Source organism: Peromyscus californicus, unplaced genomic scaffold (genome assembly GCF_007827085.1).
Source record: "Peromyscus californicus insignis strain IS unplaced genomic scaffold, ASM782708v3 Scaffold_2__1_contigs__length_46816999, whole genome shotgun sequence".
In the NCBI taxonomy this organism is placed as follows: domain Eukaryota; kingdom Metazoa; phylum Chordata; class Mammalia; order Rodentia; family Cricetidae; genus Peromyscus; species Peromyscus californicus.
In genome coordinates, this window is record NW_026294540.1 from 43,590,112 (window position 1) to 43,606,809 (window position 16,698).

At 46.6% G+C, this 16,698-nt stretch overlaps 2 protein-coding genes across 11 annotated transcripts in view; one reads left to right on the forward strand and one right to left on the reverse strand.

Annotated features, from left to right (window-relative positions):
• The window catches only part of LOC128120508 (NEDD4-binding protein 2-like 2), a 95,336-nt gene extending 89,434 nt beyond the window's left edge, over window positions 1-5,902 (reverse strand). The window contains exons 1-2 of one of the 6 annotated variants that reach the window (XR_008221888.1): window positions 5,369-5,745; window positions 2,870-4,116 (exon numbers count right to left, since the gene is read on the reverse strand). Coding sequence is in view for 4 of the 6 variants with exons in the window: in XM_052754605.1 (XP_052610565.1) it covers window positions 2,870-4,116; window positions 5,369-5,395 (1,274 nt within the window). In the remaining 2 variants the exon portion in view is untranslated. Of the gene's footprint in view, window positions 1-2,869; window positions 4,117-5,197; window positions 5,328-5,368; window positions 5,746-5,777 lie in introns of those variants that run through there. The other 5 variants (XM_052754606.1, XM_052754605.1, XM_052754608.1 and 2 more) reach the window with 5 other exon arrangements.
• Window positions 5,903-15,861: 9,959 nt separating this feature from the next.
• Pds5b (PDS5 cohesin associated factor B) overlaps window positions 15,862-16,698 on the forward strand; it is a 157,653-nt gene continuing 156,816 nt past the window's right edge. For all 5 annotated transcript variants that reach the window (XM_052754599.1, XM_052754600.1, XM_052754603.1 and 2 more), the window contains exon 1: window positions 15,862-15,992. The gene's annotated coding sequence lies outside the window, so the exon portion shown is untranslated. The remainder of the gene's footprint in view (window positions 15,993-16,698) is intronic.

Sequence of the window (16,698 nt, forward strand, 5' to 3'; positions counted from 1 at the left end):
AAACCAAAACCAAAAAAGCCCCAAATGGTTGGTAGAGTTTCCCAGAAACAACTAACTCTTGCCTTCTTATAACTAAAATGGCTTAGGTCAACTGTTAATGAACAAAAAGATAATGCTGTCTTGTATAGCTTATACTGAACACAAAGCAGTAAAGGTAAAAGCTATATAAATTCAGAAACTACTAAGGATGCACAAGAGAAAGAAAAGCCTCAAAAGTAATGGCATATGCCTACAATCCCAACACTTGGGGAGCCGAGGCACCAGAAAGCATGAGTCACAGAACAGCCAGAGCTCCTCAGTGGGTTCCGGGACATGCTGGACCACACAGTAAGTTCCAGACTAGCTCAGGCTACTATAGTAAGCCAGTATCTCAAAACAAACAGGAGGCATCTAAAGCAACCTTTAAAGAAGCCACTGCACGCCAACAGGAGCAAACTAACAATGCACACAGGTAGTGTGGAGGTGGTGAAATAAGGACTAAACTAGGAGTGGGGCTCATTAGCAAAGGGAAGCTAATTTACTTCTCCAGATCAGCAGGGTTCTGATCCAACAATTCTGTATTCTTTCCTTTCTTCAAACCTTGTTGTGAAAGCTAACACCTCTATGAAGTTGTATATGGTTTTATATTCGATGCCAAATAACTCAGGGGTTAGAGACTTAAAAGTAAAGGAGTCAAGCCAGGCTGGTGGTGGACCTTTAGTCCTAGCACTTGGGAGGCAGTGAGTTCAATACCAGCCTAGCCTATAGTGAGTTCTAGGACAGCTAGGGCTACATAGAAACCCTGTCCCAAAAAAACCAAAATCAAACCAAACAAACAAACAAAACAAAAATCACAACAAAAAGGGGAGGCTGTCTTCATTAAACAATGTCCGTCAATCTAAAGAGGTGTTCCTGTGTGTTTGTGTGTGTTTTCCTAGCTCTTTAATCAAGCTCCCTGAAGTGAGGAATCACACATAAAGTATGTATGTAGGAGGTACTAGAAATGACGGCGGGACACCGAGGCATGCACACGTAAATACAGCAGACAGACAGATAAATAAAAATTTAAAGCCTTTAAAAATGAAAACATGGGGAAAGCACATTACCATTTTGATCTCTTATTTTCGGTTCTGGGGGAGGAAGGGGTTTGGTTTTTAATAGTAGTTTCTGTTAACCTCAACTATTTCCTCTAGGCTTTGCGCCTATAAAATGAAAACAACCCAGCTCCCCAAACTTTCCTATGTCAAAGTACTCTCTAAACTGAAAACTGACACAAACGGCCCTTGTTACTAAGCACCCGCTTAGGGGACTGGTTCTCTATGTTGCCCAGGCTAGCCCACAACTTGGTCCCTAACCCAGACTGGCCTTGAATCTGAGATCTTGCTGCATCCTTCCAGTCTCAAATGTTCCACCTTCTCCTCAAGCAAATACCCACAGACATAATCACCTCTACCTAATCTCTCAGGCCTTCTTGAAATTCTATTGAGTTCCATTCCAACATTCTCCAACCTGTTGTCCTAATTTTCTTTTCTTTTTCAATATTCAGTTCTAACTAGTAGACCTACTTCAACCAATTTCCAAGTCTCAACTATCTGTTTTCTCTGATAAAGGCTAATTCCAGAACACTGTAAGACAACTTCACTCTTCTGAGTCTCAACTTCATATTCTCTACAAAACCTTCACAAAAACATGAATCATCAAACTAAAACAGCTTAACTTGCTTGGAAATCTATACTATAAACTGAATTTCTGTTGTTGTCTAAAGAAATTTTATTTATTTAGGTCATATTACAAATAAATATAAGTATCTGTAAATTCTTCAGATACTAGTCTTCACACAAAGATACTATTTTTTTAACCTTTCCTATATAAACTACAAGAAATTTATAGTTTGAGTTATTTTCCACATTTGAGCAAACTGTGACAATGCTGTCTTTAAATTGTAAAGAAAATTAGAAATCTGAAATATTTTGTAACAAAAAAACACCACCAGTTCTAACACCACTAATCAGAGTGCTCAATTCAACACAGTAAAAATTTAAAACTAAATAGCAATTCAGTCCCACAGGGATGGAAAGATGGCTCAGTGGCTAGGAGCACTACACTGGCTGCTCTTGCAGAGGACCCGGGTTCAATTCCCAGCACTCACATGGTGGCTCACAACTGTAACTCCAGTTCCAGGGGAACTTTTCTGGCCTCCTGGAAGTAGTGCACAGATACACATGTAAACAAAACTACCATACACATAAAATATATATATATTTTTAAATCACTATCCCAGGCTGGAGGGATGGCTCAGCGGTTAAGAGCACTGGCTGCTCTTCCAAAGGACCTGGGTTCAATTCCCAGCACCCACATGGCAGCTCAAAGCTATCTGTAATCCAGCTCCAAGTGCTCTGACACCCTCACCAAACAAAACACCAATGCACGCAAAATAAAAATAAACCTTAAAAGAAAAAAATCGCTATCCTAATTAGGTACGAACATGGCATAATGCTCAATAAATTCTAAGAAAATAAATATTCCTCATTCCATTAACAAGCAGCAAAACTTGCCCAACAGCAGAGTGAAAAAGTACCAAAGCCCAGATTTCCTAGTGCCGAGTCCAGCTTTTCTTGAATAGCTGACTTATACCGGCTACGCAATTCTTAAGTAGCATTGCTTGTTGCCGTTTTACTTAGAGTTTACTTTTAAAGCTCGTATAAGAAACTAAATATACATACAGCAATTCTCCCTTTTCCACTAGAATACATCTTTTAAAGCATTTCCAGTCAGATGTCACTCCCAAACACAGTGGATAAATTTTCTACTAGAAACATGAGAGTGTTTAGCACTGACCACTCATTTAAGTAAGGAATCATCAAGTATTCTCTTGGTATCCTTTACTTACCGAGACAATGTTGTTTTTCCAGACCCAGGGAGGCCTCGCAGAAGAATAAGTAATTTCTGCAGTTTGTTTAGCTTCTCCTCTGGAAACCACTGGCTCACCAACCTGTCTGCTCCATTGCGCTCTCCCAGAAGAGGCTCTCTCCAGCACTCTCTGATTTCACAGAAACCATCCCTCACACTTTCCTCCTGCACACTGTAGCCATTTCTGAAGGGCTGAACAGTACTGCTAGTCACACCATAATGAGCATACTCATCGTTCTGATCAAAAGTTAAACAGTTCCAGCTATCCTGATAACTATCTACGTAACACCCGTTCTGCATCTGAGAGTCATCTTGCCCATGGAAAATATTTGGTGGTGGATTTAGTGGGCCATTGAATCTTGGAATATTAAAATGATAATTAAAACTGGGAAGAGGAGGACCATGGGGTATGACAAAAGGATGTACTGACTGCCATTCAGGCCCGAAGGAAGAGAATGAAGTATCACAAAACGGAGGCATCACTTGTTCATCACAGGGATGTCTGCCTGGTTCATTCTCCAAGTACTGCTGGTAACCACAATGTGACTGAAGAGCGTCACTGAGGTCTTTACTCTCTTCCTCTGACTTTAAGGTACCATAGGCCTGGTCATAAGGAATAGTTTGTTCCGGGGAAGGCTCTGGTACCTTACAACTGCCTTGTGAAGCATCATTTTCATTTTCCAGCTCTTCAATTTCTTTGTAAAACTGGGATAATTCCGTGTCAATCTCCAATTTTTTGGAGATAAATTTCTGTTTTTCTTCTCGTCTTCTTTTGTCATCTACACTACTGAAACTGTCCGTCTCATGCTTCCTTTCTCGGCATTTCTTTTTTTCAGGGGGTTTGTAAATGGGGCCTATGAATGCTTTACTTGTGCTATAGATTTCGTCATCCTTGGAGAGTGATGAAGGCTTTCCATCCTGCAAAGCTTTCGAACCAATGGATTCAACACCACCTAGTTTATCACCAGGCATCTCCTTGTACAAAGGCTTCAACACATCTGTAGTTCTGGTTTTGTCTTCCTCAGGACAAATTCGCCTTCTGAAGTTAATGGTGGCCACAGGGATCCTATTATTTCTGGTTTTCTCTTGGAGTCTGTGACTTTCAGGACCACCTCGATGGGACAAAACACAATCATCTGCAGCTGACTTCAATTTTTTAGAGCATGGTTCCCTTGTTAGTTCTTTTCCAGGTCCCAAAAACTTAGCTTCAATTTCACTATAGGGCATCTGAGGAGTAAAGCACACAATTATTAGATCATATTTTTAAAAATTTAAAAAAAAGCTTTTTCATAAGGAAGGAGTGTGAGAAAAAAGATTTTGTGACATAAGCATTTAATAACCAAAGTCAAAGTGTAATTTTATAACCACCTATTTTAAGTACTTATTTTAATTCATAATAATTTACAGGAGGAGTCTCACTGAAGTTAGTATCATTTAAAAATATATGTGCACCTCATTTTTTGGAGGTGCAGAAGATGAACTTATGACCTCATGCATGCTAAATGAACACCTTTTTCCTGCTGAGACAGTGTCTCACTAAGTTGACAAGTGTGGCCTTGAATTCTCTGTGTAGAGTTCAGTGAGGTCTTACCTGTCCATCCTCCTGAGTAGTTGAGATTACAGGTCCGTGCTAACAGTCCTGTCTTTAAACAATCCATTCCAGAGTTTAAGGACCTACGTTTGGAAACCTGAGTCCATATCTCATGTATCTACATGTGTGTGTACAGATATATCACTGGCATTTGTTTCTAAACTGGCTAAGGTACACTGTATCATGAATCCCTTCCTGTTTAAAATCACTGTCTTTTTGGAATACGGGCTTCAGTTTCCATACTTCCATCATCTGTCTTTAGCATCGATACGAGATGAACTAAATCAGTCTTTGTGAACCTTTTTCCTCCAAGTAGTATAAAGCAGTTCCAAATTGAGTGCAATTATTTAAAAGAAAAAAATAAGAGTTTGAGGATACAAATTATGCTTAGGAAAAATAATCAGAAAACTCGTCAAAATCAAAGCATTCATCTTTTTTAGCAGTTTCTCTAACTTAAAAATGCTAGCATTTGGGAGAAGGAAGATCAGAAGTTCAAGACCAGCCTGGACTACATAGTTAAGTTCAAGGTCAGTCTGCAGTGCACAAGACCCGTCAATAAATTAATTAAAACTACACTTCTCTTGACAGGCAGTGGCTCAAACCTGTAATCCTATCAATAGGCGACTTCAGGCCAGTATAGACTGACTACACAGTTGGGTTCCAGAGCGTCCTGACTTACAGAGTGAGATTATGTCTACAGAACAAAACAAAACACACCTTCGCGTCTCTTTAAATTTCTTTGAACCCTTAAGAAACCAAAAATCCCGTACTTCACTCGGGCCACTCTTGGACTCAAAACCCAAACCCCACAAACCAGAGAAGAAAGCAGACAGGCCATTAGCAGAGTCCAACAGTGGAGGAAGCCATTCTCCCGGAAACAGCCCCCACCTCAGTCACATGTTCCCGTCTCCCCATTCAAACATCGAGATCGCCGAGGAAGAGCGAAGGGTGCACTGACACGGCCAGCCTCCTAGCTGCGCCTCAAGGCCTCCTGACCGCCAGGCAAGCGGCCCGGCCTGCCGCCCCCCAGCTTCTCCGTCCTTAAGGAAAACGACAAGGTCCCGTCTAGAATCTGCGGGGGCCCCCGAGGCTGAAAGGTTCTCTTCGGGCGTCCACGCTCACAGTTAAACGAAGGAGTCGGGCCAAAGCCGCGAGTGAACACTTGAGCCGTTCGCCTCAGACGACACCGGAAGCACCTCCCCCAACTACACCGGGGCGTCTGCTCACCGCAGCTCTGCGTGTACGCCCACCCACCCCCTAAAGCAAAACAAAACAAAACTCCCGCAAAGACACGAACCTCCGAGGGAGCGAAAGACCGTCCGAGAGGCAGCTACAAAGCCGAGCAGGAGAGACGCGGGGCTGGAGCAGCTCCATACGCAAGATGGCCGCCGCTCAGATTTCCCATGCAGAGCCGCGGGGCTTGCGCCGGGCATTGTGGGAATTGAAGTCCAGCGTTCCCTGCCATGCTAGTTTACCTCGTGGCACCAAGACTCGGTCTTCCAGAGTCCCTTGCGTGACGTATGCGCTGATTTGGCAATCAACGTAGGTGCAGGTTGGTTCCCCGCCCTGGAGTGGGGACGTTATTTAAAGACACACTAACTTTGACCGAAAAAAGCGACCATCTCTGGCGTTCTCCTCCGAAGGAATAGTGTTTGGCGCCTCCAGGTGGATGCTTAAGCCCCTCGCAGAGAGTGAACGGTTTTCTGGTTCTTTTTAGGAGACAGAAAAAATCAACCTACATTTCAAAGAAAAAAACATTTTGTATAGCAGAGTTGGGTGGCTGTGGTTTCTAAGAAACGCTACCAAGTATAATTTTGAGCTCCTGAACTTCTGTGGAAGGATAGAGAGCCTGCACCGCAGAACCCTGTAACAGAGAGGTGTCACTTGGGGGGAAAATTATAAAGGATCTTACTGCCAGGTAAGAAAAACATTGTTATATAAATGTGTATTGAATTAAAAATAAATATCAACCAAACAATGACTAACTTCAATTATCGACCTTTTTTCCCCTCTTTCCCACTACCATTAGCCTGCCCCTCTCCACCGCCCCCCCCCGCCATGTTTCATTTGAGTCTCTACAAGGAAATCGGCAGTCTCTTCATATGTGAATAATTCTTGACTACAGCACAATAATGTCTTAATTTATAAGTATAATAGTTAAAAACCACAAGGTAGGATATTTACATCAGAATACTTAACACCATTGTGACCCAGAGGGCTCACAATCTATCTTTCCCCTTGCTGAGTCTTCCTGAAATTTTCACTGCAACCTTTGTTTCCTCGTGTTTAACTTCGGGTTATGCATCTTTTTTTTTCTTTAATAAGTACTTATTTTATTTTACACGTGTGACTGTTTTACCTGCATGTATAAATGTGCACAATGTGCATGTCTGGTGCTCAGGGAAGCAAGAAGAGGCTGGAGCCCAGGCTAACTTCAAACTTCCTGTGAGCAAGGAGACTCATGGAATTCCCGATTCTCTTGCTGGGATCACCATGCCCCCACACTAAGAAATATGATCTTTTTTTTTTTCCGTCATTCACGGTGATATCATATCATTGTAATACTTTACATCTTGATAGTGTATTATTTGTTTGGATTTAGAGATGGGATGAAAGGTTAAATAGAAGAAATATTCTCTCTCTCTCTCTCTCTCTCTCTCTCTCTCTCTCTCTCTCTCTCTCTCTCTCTCTCTCCTGCGTTGCTAGGGGTTGAACCCAGCACCTTGTACATGATAGGCTGGCAGTTTTCTACTGCCATACCTCCAGGCCAGTATTCTGTCACATATGTGGGTCCTGGGGATTGAACTCAGGTTGTCCAGCTTAGCAGCAAGTGTCTTTATTCACTGAGCCATCCTGCCATCCCAAGTAAAATTTCAAAGGTGGCCGGGCGGTGGTGGTGCACGCCTTTAATCCCAGCACTCGGGAGGCAGAGGCAGGCGGATCTTTGTGATTCGAGGCCAGCCTGGTCTACAGAGCGAGATCCAGGAACGGCGCAAAGCACACAGAGAAACCCTGTCTCGGAAAAAGAAAAAAAAAAAATTTGAAAGGTGAAGCTTGTGTGTACTTCTTGTGTTAGTCCATTTAGGCTGGTAAAATGCCTTTCTTTTTTTATTTCCATACTTCTGGCGGGGGGAGGGTAGAGAGTCCAAGGTGAGTCAGTGTATTTGTTGTTTAGTGAGGGCATCTTCTGGAACATAGACTGCATATTCTAGGTGTGTCTCTTCACATGACAGACTGAGAAAACAGCAGCACCCTCTCTTAAATTCAGTGTGTGTGTGTGTGTGTGTGTGTGTGTGTGTGTGTGTGTGTGTGTGTGTGTGTGCATTCCATGGCACTTGTGGAAAGGTCAGAGGACAACTTTTCAGGAGTTGGTTCTCTCCTTCCGCCTTGCTCTGGTGCAGGCTTTCTCTTGTTTCACTGTTCCACCATGTGTTCTAGGCTGGCTGGCCTGTAAGCTTCTGGCTCATTCTCCTGTCTGAATGGCCCATCTTGCTGTAGGACTGCCAGGATTACAGATGTTGCCACCTCATCCAGATTCCTATCACGGCTTCTGGCGCTTGAACTCAGGTCCTCAATCAGGCCCCACACTTCTTTCCTGAGCTGCCTAGACTCACTCAGGTGGGCTCCACAATAAAGTTCATCACCCTTAGTATTGTCAACTGGTGATTAAGTTTTGAATATGAAGGGAGGGACACACATCTAGACAACGTCTCTGCCCAGAGAGGAGAGGATCCAAAGAGTCCCCAAGCAGAGTGAGGTCTCAAGAGGCAAGTGTCATAAAGAGCCCTAGAAGGGGACTTGAGTGAGGGGCCAGTGACAGTTGACACTTGTTGAGAGTGAGGATGCTATAGACAGGTCAGAGTGAAGAGGTGGGGGTGGCAGAGAAAGGCCATTATCTAAAAGAGAGAAAACCCACGGACTTCATGAAGCAATGCAAAGCTACAACCAGTGTCCTTGCCCTGCTTGTGTTTGATCCCCATCTCTACGCTTCGGTTGTGAAGAATCTGGTGGAGTTTTCTGGAAGGCAACACCAAACCTATTGTTTCTTTGGCACATTGATACCTCTGTACCCCTAACACCCCCCTACATCCCATCATCCCGCAGCAGCTGGAAACATGCCAGACTGTTCATACTCCTTTAACAGCCACTGAATTTTTTTTTTCTTCAGTGCTGAGACTTGAAACTAAGACCTCAAGTGTGGCAAGCAAGGCCTCTACCTCCGAGCCACCCATTCCACTCTCCACTGACATCTTGTAACATATTTGATATTCATAAAAGTATATGTGCAACCCTCTTCAGTTTATGCTCAGCTTATGCTTACTATGGAGCACTGGGAGCTGAGAGCATCCTCTGAATAAAAACGCCCTTATAAACAAAGCTTCTGGTGTAGTTGTCAGAGATCACATCTATGATGGCTATCCCTTCCCCCCCCCCCCCCCCCCCCCCCGCCCCCACCCCACCCCGTTGGAGCCCACAGAGGTTTCCTAGTGAGATCTGAGCTTGCTTTACCCAGCAGGACTGCATAAGAGGATGCTTGGACCACGGGCCTGGGTACCAGGTGTTTGGAAGGGTCTGCACTTGGCTGTATCTAGCAGGGGGAGGTCTTTTGCCTCACCCCTTGGCATTGTTATGAAAAGCCCTTTTGAATAACATTCTGGGCTGATGGATATTGATCCAGGTCCTCCCAAAGCTACCCTGTGTTTCTGTCTTTCCTCGTTGTCAGCTAGGCCTATCATTCTATCATTCCTTATTCCTCTCTCCTCCTCATAGGAACCCTGTAAAAGGTGGGGGCTGGTCCCCCACATCTCCCTCTCTCATTCTCTCTTTCTTTTGTGTGTTTTTTTTTAAAAAACAGGGTTTCTCTATGTAGCCCTGGCTGTACTAGAACTCACTCTGTAGACCAGGCTGGCCTCAAACTCACAGAGATCCTCCTGCCTCTGCCTCCTGAGTGTTGGAATTAAAGGCATGCACCACCACTACTGACGTGATGACTATTCTTGGTTGTCAACTTGACTGGATCTGTCATGAACTACAATCCTAAAATGGAGGGCATACCTATAAGAGATTTTCTGCTTAGTTTGAAGTGGGTGAATCCAGTTCTAGTCTGGACCTTTGATCTGGATCTTGAGGCAGGAAGACACAGGCCTTTAATTGGATCTTGAAGAGGGAAGACACACCTTTAATCTGGGCTGTACCTTCTGCTGGAAACCGAAGACAGAAGAAAGAGAGGTTTGCTCTTCTGCTTGCCCTCGCCTTGCTAGCCCATCCATCCCTTCACTGGCACTGGAGCCTACTTCTCTGGGATTCCAGCACGTACAGAAGACCCGCTGAGATGCCTAGCCTTGTGGGGCTGAGCAGCTACTGGGGTCTTGGGCTTTCGTTCACAGCCAGCCATTGTTGGATTAGTTGGACTGCAGCCTGGAAGTCATTCCAATAAATCCCCCCTTTACACACACACACACACACACACACACACACACACACACACACACACATTCATTACATAGGTTCTGTGATGCTATAGAATCCTGGCTGCTACAACCTATCACCATTCACAATATATAGCAGTTTGATGTGTCATTTTGTACAATCTGTTACTGAGATTTTCAGAACTACTGCAGCGTATTTCAGAAGACTCCGTTGCTGTAATCTATATTCATAAATGATGGGTTCTCAATCCCGAGCACTTAAGAAACACTTGTAAATGTATTATATATTTGATTCAATCTACTTTAGGTAGTGCTCACATTGTTGACTATCTTGTTTTATATACTCCATCTGACTTACCCACATCTACATTGTGAACTCATGTTCCCAGAAAAAAAGAAAAAGAAAGAAAAGAAAAAACAACAAACAATGCATGTGTTAAAGATTCTAAAAGGGGGTTGGGTATGGTGACACCCCTCCCTTAATCCCAGTATTCAAGAGGCAGAGGCAGGCAGAACTCTATGAGTTCCAGGCCAGGCTGATCTACATAGCAAGTTCTAAGCCAGCCAGGGCTACCAAGTCAGATTCTGTTTTAAAAAAAGAGAGAGATTCTAAAAGGGTGACTGACCATGACGTTGTGATGATACATACTTGGAATGCTGCAAATCTAGACCAAGGCTATCTTGGGCTCCATTTAGTCCCCTAGTAGCCATTCAGGCCTTTCTCTATCTCTGAGCTAACATCCTTTCAATTATCAAGGAAAACCTTTGGAACGTAGCTACTTAGCAAACTGCCAAAGAGCTAAGGACTGCATCATATGCAATCTGAGACACAGAACAGAGATTCTCACCTTTGCTGTGATCCGCCTTCCTGCAGTTCCCCATGAATGTCTGGAAAAATACTTTTATTTCTGGTTTTGTGTTCTGTAATTTTAATTCCACCCCTTTCATCACCATGAGAGCTGGACATAGCAGTATGTTTCTGTACCATCGGCACTAGAGGATCAAGACAGGCAGATCCTGCGGGCTCACTGGCCAGTCAGTCTAGCCAAAGCAGTGAGCTCCACTCCAGTGAGAGACCTTGTCTCAGAAAAATGTGTGTGGAGCAATGATAGGTGAAGACACCCGACATTCCCCTCCATATGCACACATGGGTAAGTACACCCAACACACACACACACACACACACACACACACACACACACACACACACACTAAATTGCATGTAACCATTTCTATGCTGAAATGTGGTTATTGGCCAGTGTGGTACACGTGCCTTTAATCCCAACACTTGGGAGGCAGAGGCAGGCAGATCTGTATGCGTTCCCAACCTGGTCTACAGAATGAGTTTCAAGCCAGCCAAGACTACATAATGAGACCCTGTCTCAAAACAAAAACAACAACAACAACAAAAACCAAACCAAACAAAACAACAACAAAACCCCAAAAACTAGAAACAAAACCAAAAACCCAAATGTGGTATTGAGGGCAACCTGATTGAGGCAATCCTGGGCCATGAGTCCTCATGTTTGGATCAGAATTAACACTCTCTTATTTCCTTTAGGTAAGGTAATTGGTTTTACGTTTTTATTTCTGGGCTGGAGAGATGGCTCAGTGGTTAAGAGCACTGGCTGCTTTTGCAGAGGATCTGGGAATCTTTCCCAGTACCCATGAGGTACCACAACCATCTGTAACTCCAGTTCCAGGGATCTGATGTGCTTTTCTGGCCTCCACAGGCACCAAGTTTGTGTGTGGTGCATGAACATACATGCAGGTGAACACTTACACACGTAAAAATAGATATATCCTTAAAATAAAATAAAATAAAATTTATTTCATAGTTTCATACATTAACCTCTTCCATCCATTCCCTGTCACTGAACTTCTTTCTCCAGACAATTCTACCTCTCACTTGCTTGTCTTTGGTGTGTGTGTGTGTGTGTGTGTGTGTGTGTGTGTGTGTGTGTGTGTTTCATGAGAGGGGACCCCCTGAGGTTATGATTATAGAATCAAAGCAGCAAATGAAAATGTAGAATTAAGAAAATCGTTTGAGATATTCCAGACATTGAAGAAAATCTGTAAAGTATGAATGGCTATAGAGACAGGGGGAACCTATTTGGTTTTCTTGGTTTGCTTTTTTTTTTTCTTTAAAGTTCTATTTATTTTTCTTTTCTGTATCTGCAGTGACCAGAAGAGGGCAGCAGATCCCCTGGAACTGGCGTTAGAGGCAGCTGTGAGTCACCATGTGGGTGCTGGGAATTGAACCCAGGTCCTTTCTTTGTAAGAGCAGCCAGTGCTTTTAACCACTGAGCCATCTTTCCAGTGCAATTTAAAAAAATGTGTTTTGCTGGCATGTGTGTATGGGCACCACATGCATGCGGTACTCAAGGAGCCTAGAAGGGGGTGTCAGATCTCTTGGAACTGGAGTTACTGATGGTTGTGAGCCACCATGTGGGTGCAGGGAATGCAACCCCGCAAGAGTAACCAATGCTGTCATCTACTGAGCTGCCTCCCTGGGCCTGGCTTTTGTTTTTCTTTAGCACATACTGTATTCTTGATTACTTTAACTGTACGTATAATTTTTGTATCATGGGAAGAAAAGGTACACAGAGTCTGCAGAAGTCTCCAGGTGGAATCTGTCATTCTCCCACTCCCTGCAGTTTACACCCACTTTCTGGGACTGCACATAATAAGTGTGGCATCCTTTCATGGTCTCCTGGGAATTTAAGTCCTGCCGCAGACTGTCGGGGATCATTTGACTGGCCTTTGGGACATGCCTTGCGTTAGGTTGGTCTCCTCGTTTCCCAAAGCCCAGCCTGCTTTGTGATGTTAGTAAATGTTCTGCTGTTGAGAAATCAATTATAGTATGTATAGGCTGCATTCAAAATGCAATAGCACAGTGGAGGTCTATTTAGGGTAGACCTGGTATCTTCCAACTTCCTAATCTCTCTAACCTTAGTTTTGGACCCCATCAAAAATAGCTAGATAACCAAAATTGGCATGATGTGTTTGGCAGAATGATGTCTCCCAAAGATACTCATGTAGAACCTTTTAATATGTGAGGGGACATCACAGTTAAAGATTGAATAAAGTTTTCTTATCAGATTATTTTAGAGTAGGGAGATTATTCTGGATTATTCACCTGAACCTGAGTCATCAGGATTGGAAAGAGGGCCGGGCAGTGGTGGCGCACACCTTTAATCCCAGCACTCGGGAGGCACAGGGGCCAGGCTCTGAAGTGTAAACTGTATTCAGAGATGTCTCTCTAGCTGCTTTCTGGCTGCCAGGAGGTGACCTGCTTTACCATGATGCTCTGTTTCACCCAGGCTCAGAAAGAAGAAGCCAGCCAACCGTAGACGGAAACCTTGGAAGTCATGAACCAAAATAAACCATCTCTCTTCATCAAGTATTTTGGCACAGTGTTGAAAACTGATTAATGCCTGGCATTAAAACTGGCAACACCTCAGAAAGTGACTCTAAAACTTTCGAGGCCCTACCCCGCGCACATGTGAAATGAAAAACAACATTCTTAACCAGTTGCACCCCAAACAGGACTATTTACTGAGCACTCGTTCTGTGCTGAGCGCCTGTTGTGTATAAACAACAGGGATCATGGCAGTGAGTAGTTTCAACATTCTTGCTCTCATTCTGCTGCTCCTAAGAAACTTACTTGGTTTGTGTCTTTTTTTTTCTTTTTTTGATTTTTCGGGACAGGGTTTCTCTGTGTAGTTCTGGTGCCTTTCCTGGATCTCACTCTGTAGACCAGGCTGGCCTTGAACTCACAGAGATCCGCCTGGCTCTGCCTCCTGAGTGCTGGGATTAAAGGTGTGCGACACCACTGCCCGGCCTTTGGTTTGTGTCTTTAGGGGGTTCAGAATTGAGAGGAAAGAAAATAACAAAGAGCTAGACTTTTTTTTTTTGTTTTTGTTTTTCGAGACAGGGTTTCTCTGTGTAGCTTTGCGCCTTTCCTGGGACTCACTTGGTAGCCCAGGCCGGCCTCGAACTCACAGAGATCCGCCTGGCTCTGCCTCCTGAGTGCTGGGATTAAAGGCGTGCGCCACCACCGCCCGGCGACTTTTTTTTTTTTTTGAGGCAGGGTCTTACTGTCCTATGTAGACCACGCTGGCCTTGAACTCACAGAGATCCACCTGCCTCTGCCTCCCAAGCACTGAGATTAAAGGTGTGTGGCACCATGCCAAGTCAAAGAGCCAGAGTGTTTTTAGACTTACATGGGTCTCCTATTCTGTCCTCGAGGGGAAACTTTGAAGGTGTATAGGGAACTTCTCCAGGCTTAGTGGATGTGTAAAATGGGTAGAAGCCTGTAGTTCTGCCTGTCAAAAGAGTGGATGGTGAGGACAAGCAGAGCTGCCCTAGGGAACCCACTGCAGAGGAAATGAATAGGTGTGAGTGTCTGGAGGAGCTTGACCTGCCAGGATTTATGGCTCTTCTTTCCTAGCACAATAACCTTGGCTTATAACGCTGTGTTGCCTATGCTTTGTTTTGAATGATAAATATCCTAGTATACACTACTAATTCACCTTTTGTTTGTTCATTGTCGAAACTCACCCTCCAACACAGTCCTAGTACCAGACACTCTGGCAGGGAGCTGGTGCTCACTGCAGGGATGCGCTCCAGCAAAGCAAAAAGAGAGCACGTCTCTGGTCAGCTCTGGCAGGGAGGCCACAAGTGGCAAGGGGGGTGGGGTGGACAAAACTCATTTTCTGGATGCCATCCTTGTGGCCTTCACATCACATTCCTCCCCAATAAGGGGAGTTCTGTGAGCAATGAGATGCTTTGTTACAGGTTGAACACTGGATCCCTAGGTCAGCCACCTAGTAAGGAGCCAAGTAGACATTAATGCTCACTTCGTTTATACAGCACAAGATCCGTGCTGCATCCCAGCGTTTAAAATATCACACAAGGTGGCACACACCTTTAATTCCAGCATTTGGGAGGCAGAGGCAGGTGGGGCTCTGTGAGTTCCAGAGCAGCCAGGGCTACATAGTGAGACTCTGTCTAACTAAACAACAACAAAAAAAGCCAGGAGTGGTGGCACATGCCTTTAAACACTCGGGGGGTAGTGCCAGGAGGCTTGAGGCCAGCCTGGGTTACATAGTGAATTCCAGGCCAGTCAGGGCTGCATATGAGACCCTATTCTCAAATAAAATACTTTATACTTTTTTTTTCCCAGGAAAAAAAAAAAAAGCGGGGCATAGGACACACGCCAGTACTAGGGACGCAGAGGCAGTTAGATCTCTGAACTTGAGGCCAGCCTAGTCTACACAGTGAGTTCAAGGCCAGCCTGGTGAACACAGGGCTGCATAGGGAGACTCTGTCAAAAAAAAAAAAAAGGAAAGAAAAGTCGGGCGGTGGTGGCGCACACCTTCAATCCCAGCACTCGGGAGGCAGAGGCAGGTGGATCTCTGTGGGTTCGAGGCCAGCCTTGGTTACAGAGCGAGTTCCAGGACAGTCAGGGCTGAGGGCTGTTACACGGAGAAACCCTGTCTCGAAAAACCAAAAAAAAAGAAAAGAAAAAAGAAAAAAGGCAAAAGCCAGCGGCCTACGGCAATCTACACATTTCCCGCCAAAGCCTGGGAGGCCGTGTCAAGGCTGACGACGCAAATGACAGCTGCCCATCCCTCTGCTGCCAGGGAGACGGCGGCGCCGGCGGCCGGCGCCTGCGCGTGCGCGCCGCTGGGCGGGCGGGGGGGGCGGGGCGGGTTGGCGGGGGCGGAGCCCGGCGCGCGGGTCAAGGGGCGCCTGCGCGCGCGCGCGCGCCTGCCTGGGCGGCCCGCCGCGCGGCCCGGCGGCCGGCCGGCAGGGGGCGCTGGGGGCCCACGCGCCGCTCTGCCTTGCCCCCCGGGCGCCGTCCGCCGCGGTTCGATTGGAGCAGCCGCGGAGCAGCTCTTGGCGCCATTTTGAAGCGGCGAGGAGGAGGAACGGCCTGGACTGGCTGCGGAAGGGGAGGGGGGGGGGGGAGGAGGAGGCGATTGGATGCGGCGGCGGCGGCGGCGGCGGCGGCGGCGAGGGCGGCGGATCCCCGAGAGCGGCGGAGCGCGAGGCGTGTAGGAGCCGGGCAGCCGGAGGTAGGAGCGACTCGGGTAACGGAAAGGGAGCGCCCCTTCCCCGCCTCGGCGCTCCACGCTCCATTTTCCAGCGGGGCGTGCGCGCGTGGAGCCGCCGCCCGCCGAGCCTCGCGTGTCCCGGTGTCCTCGCGGGGCCGCGGCGGGGGCCGGGGGCCGGGGGCCGGGGGCCGGGGCCGGGGGGCGGGGGAGGCCTCGGGCCGCCGCTGGCGCCGGCCGCCCGGGAGTGACCTTTGCGGGGGCCGCGGCCGCGCCCCTCCCCCTCCCCCGCCTCCCGTCGAGAAGCCCCCCGCGCGGCTGGCTTCCCCCTTCCGGCTGCCCGAGGGGAGGCGCGCTGGCTTGCCGCGCTGCTCGGGAGTCGGGGAGCCGCGGCGAGCCGGGCGGGCGAGCGGGCGGGCGGGCGGGCGGGCGAGTCAGTCCTTGGGCGAGCGCGGGTGCAGCCCCACGGCGGTGCGGAGGGCGAGCGGTGCGGGCTCGCCCGCCTCTGCACCGTTATTCCACTGACACTTGAAAAGTTTGCCGTTCGGGAGAAGCCCGCGGCGGCGGCGGTGGCTGTGTGGGTCTGCTTTTTGTTTTGTTTCGGTTTTTTTTTTTTTTTTTTTGCCCTGTACGTTAAAGACTGCTGTTTGCACGTAGTAGCAGGCATGGACCCTGCAGCCGACAGGTGTTTGCAGGGCTGACTCTGAACCCCGAAATTCAGCACCTGCTC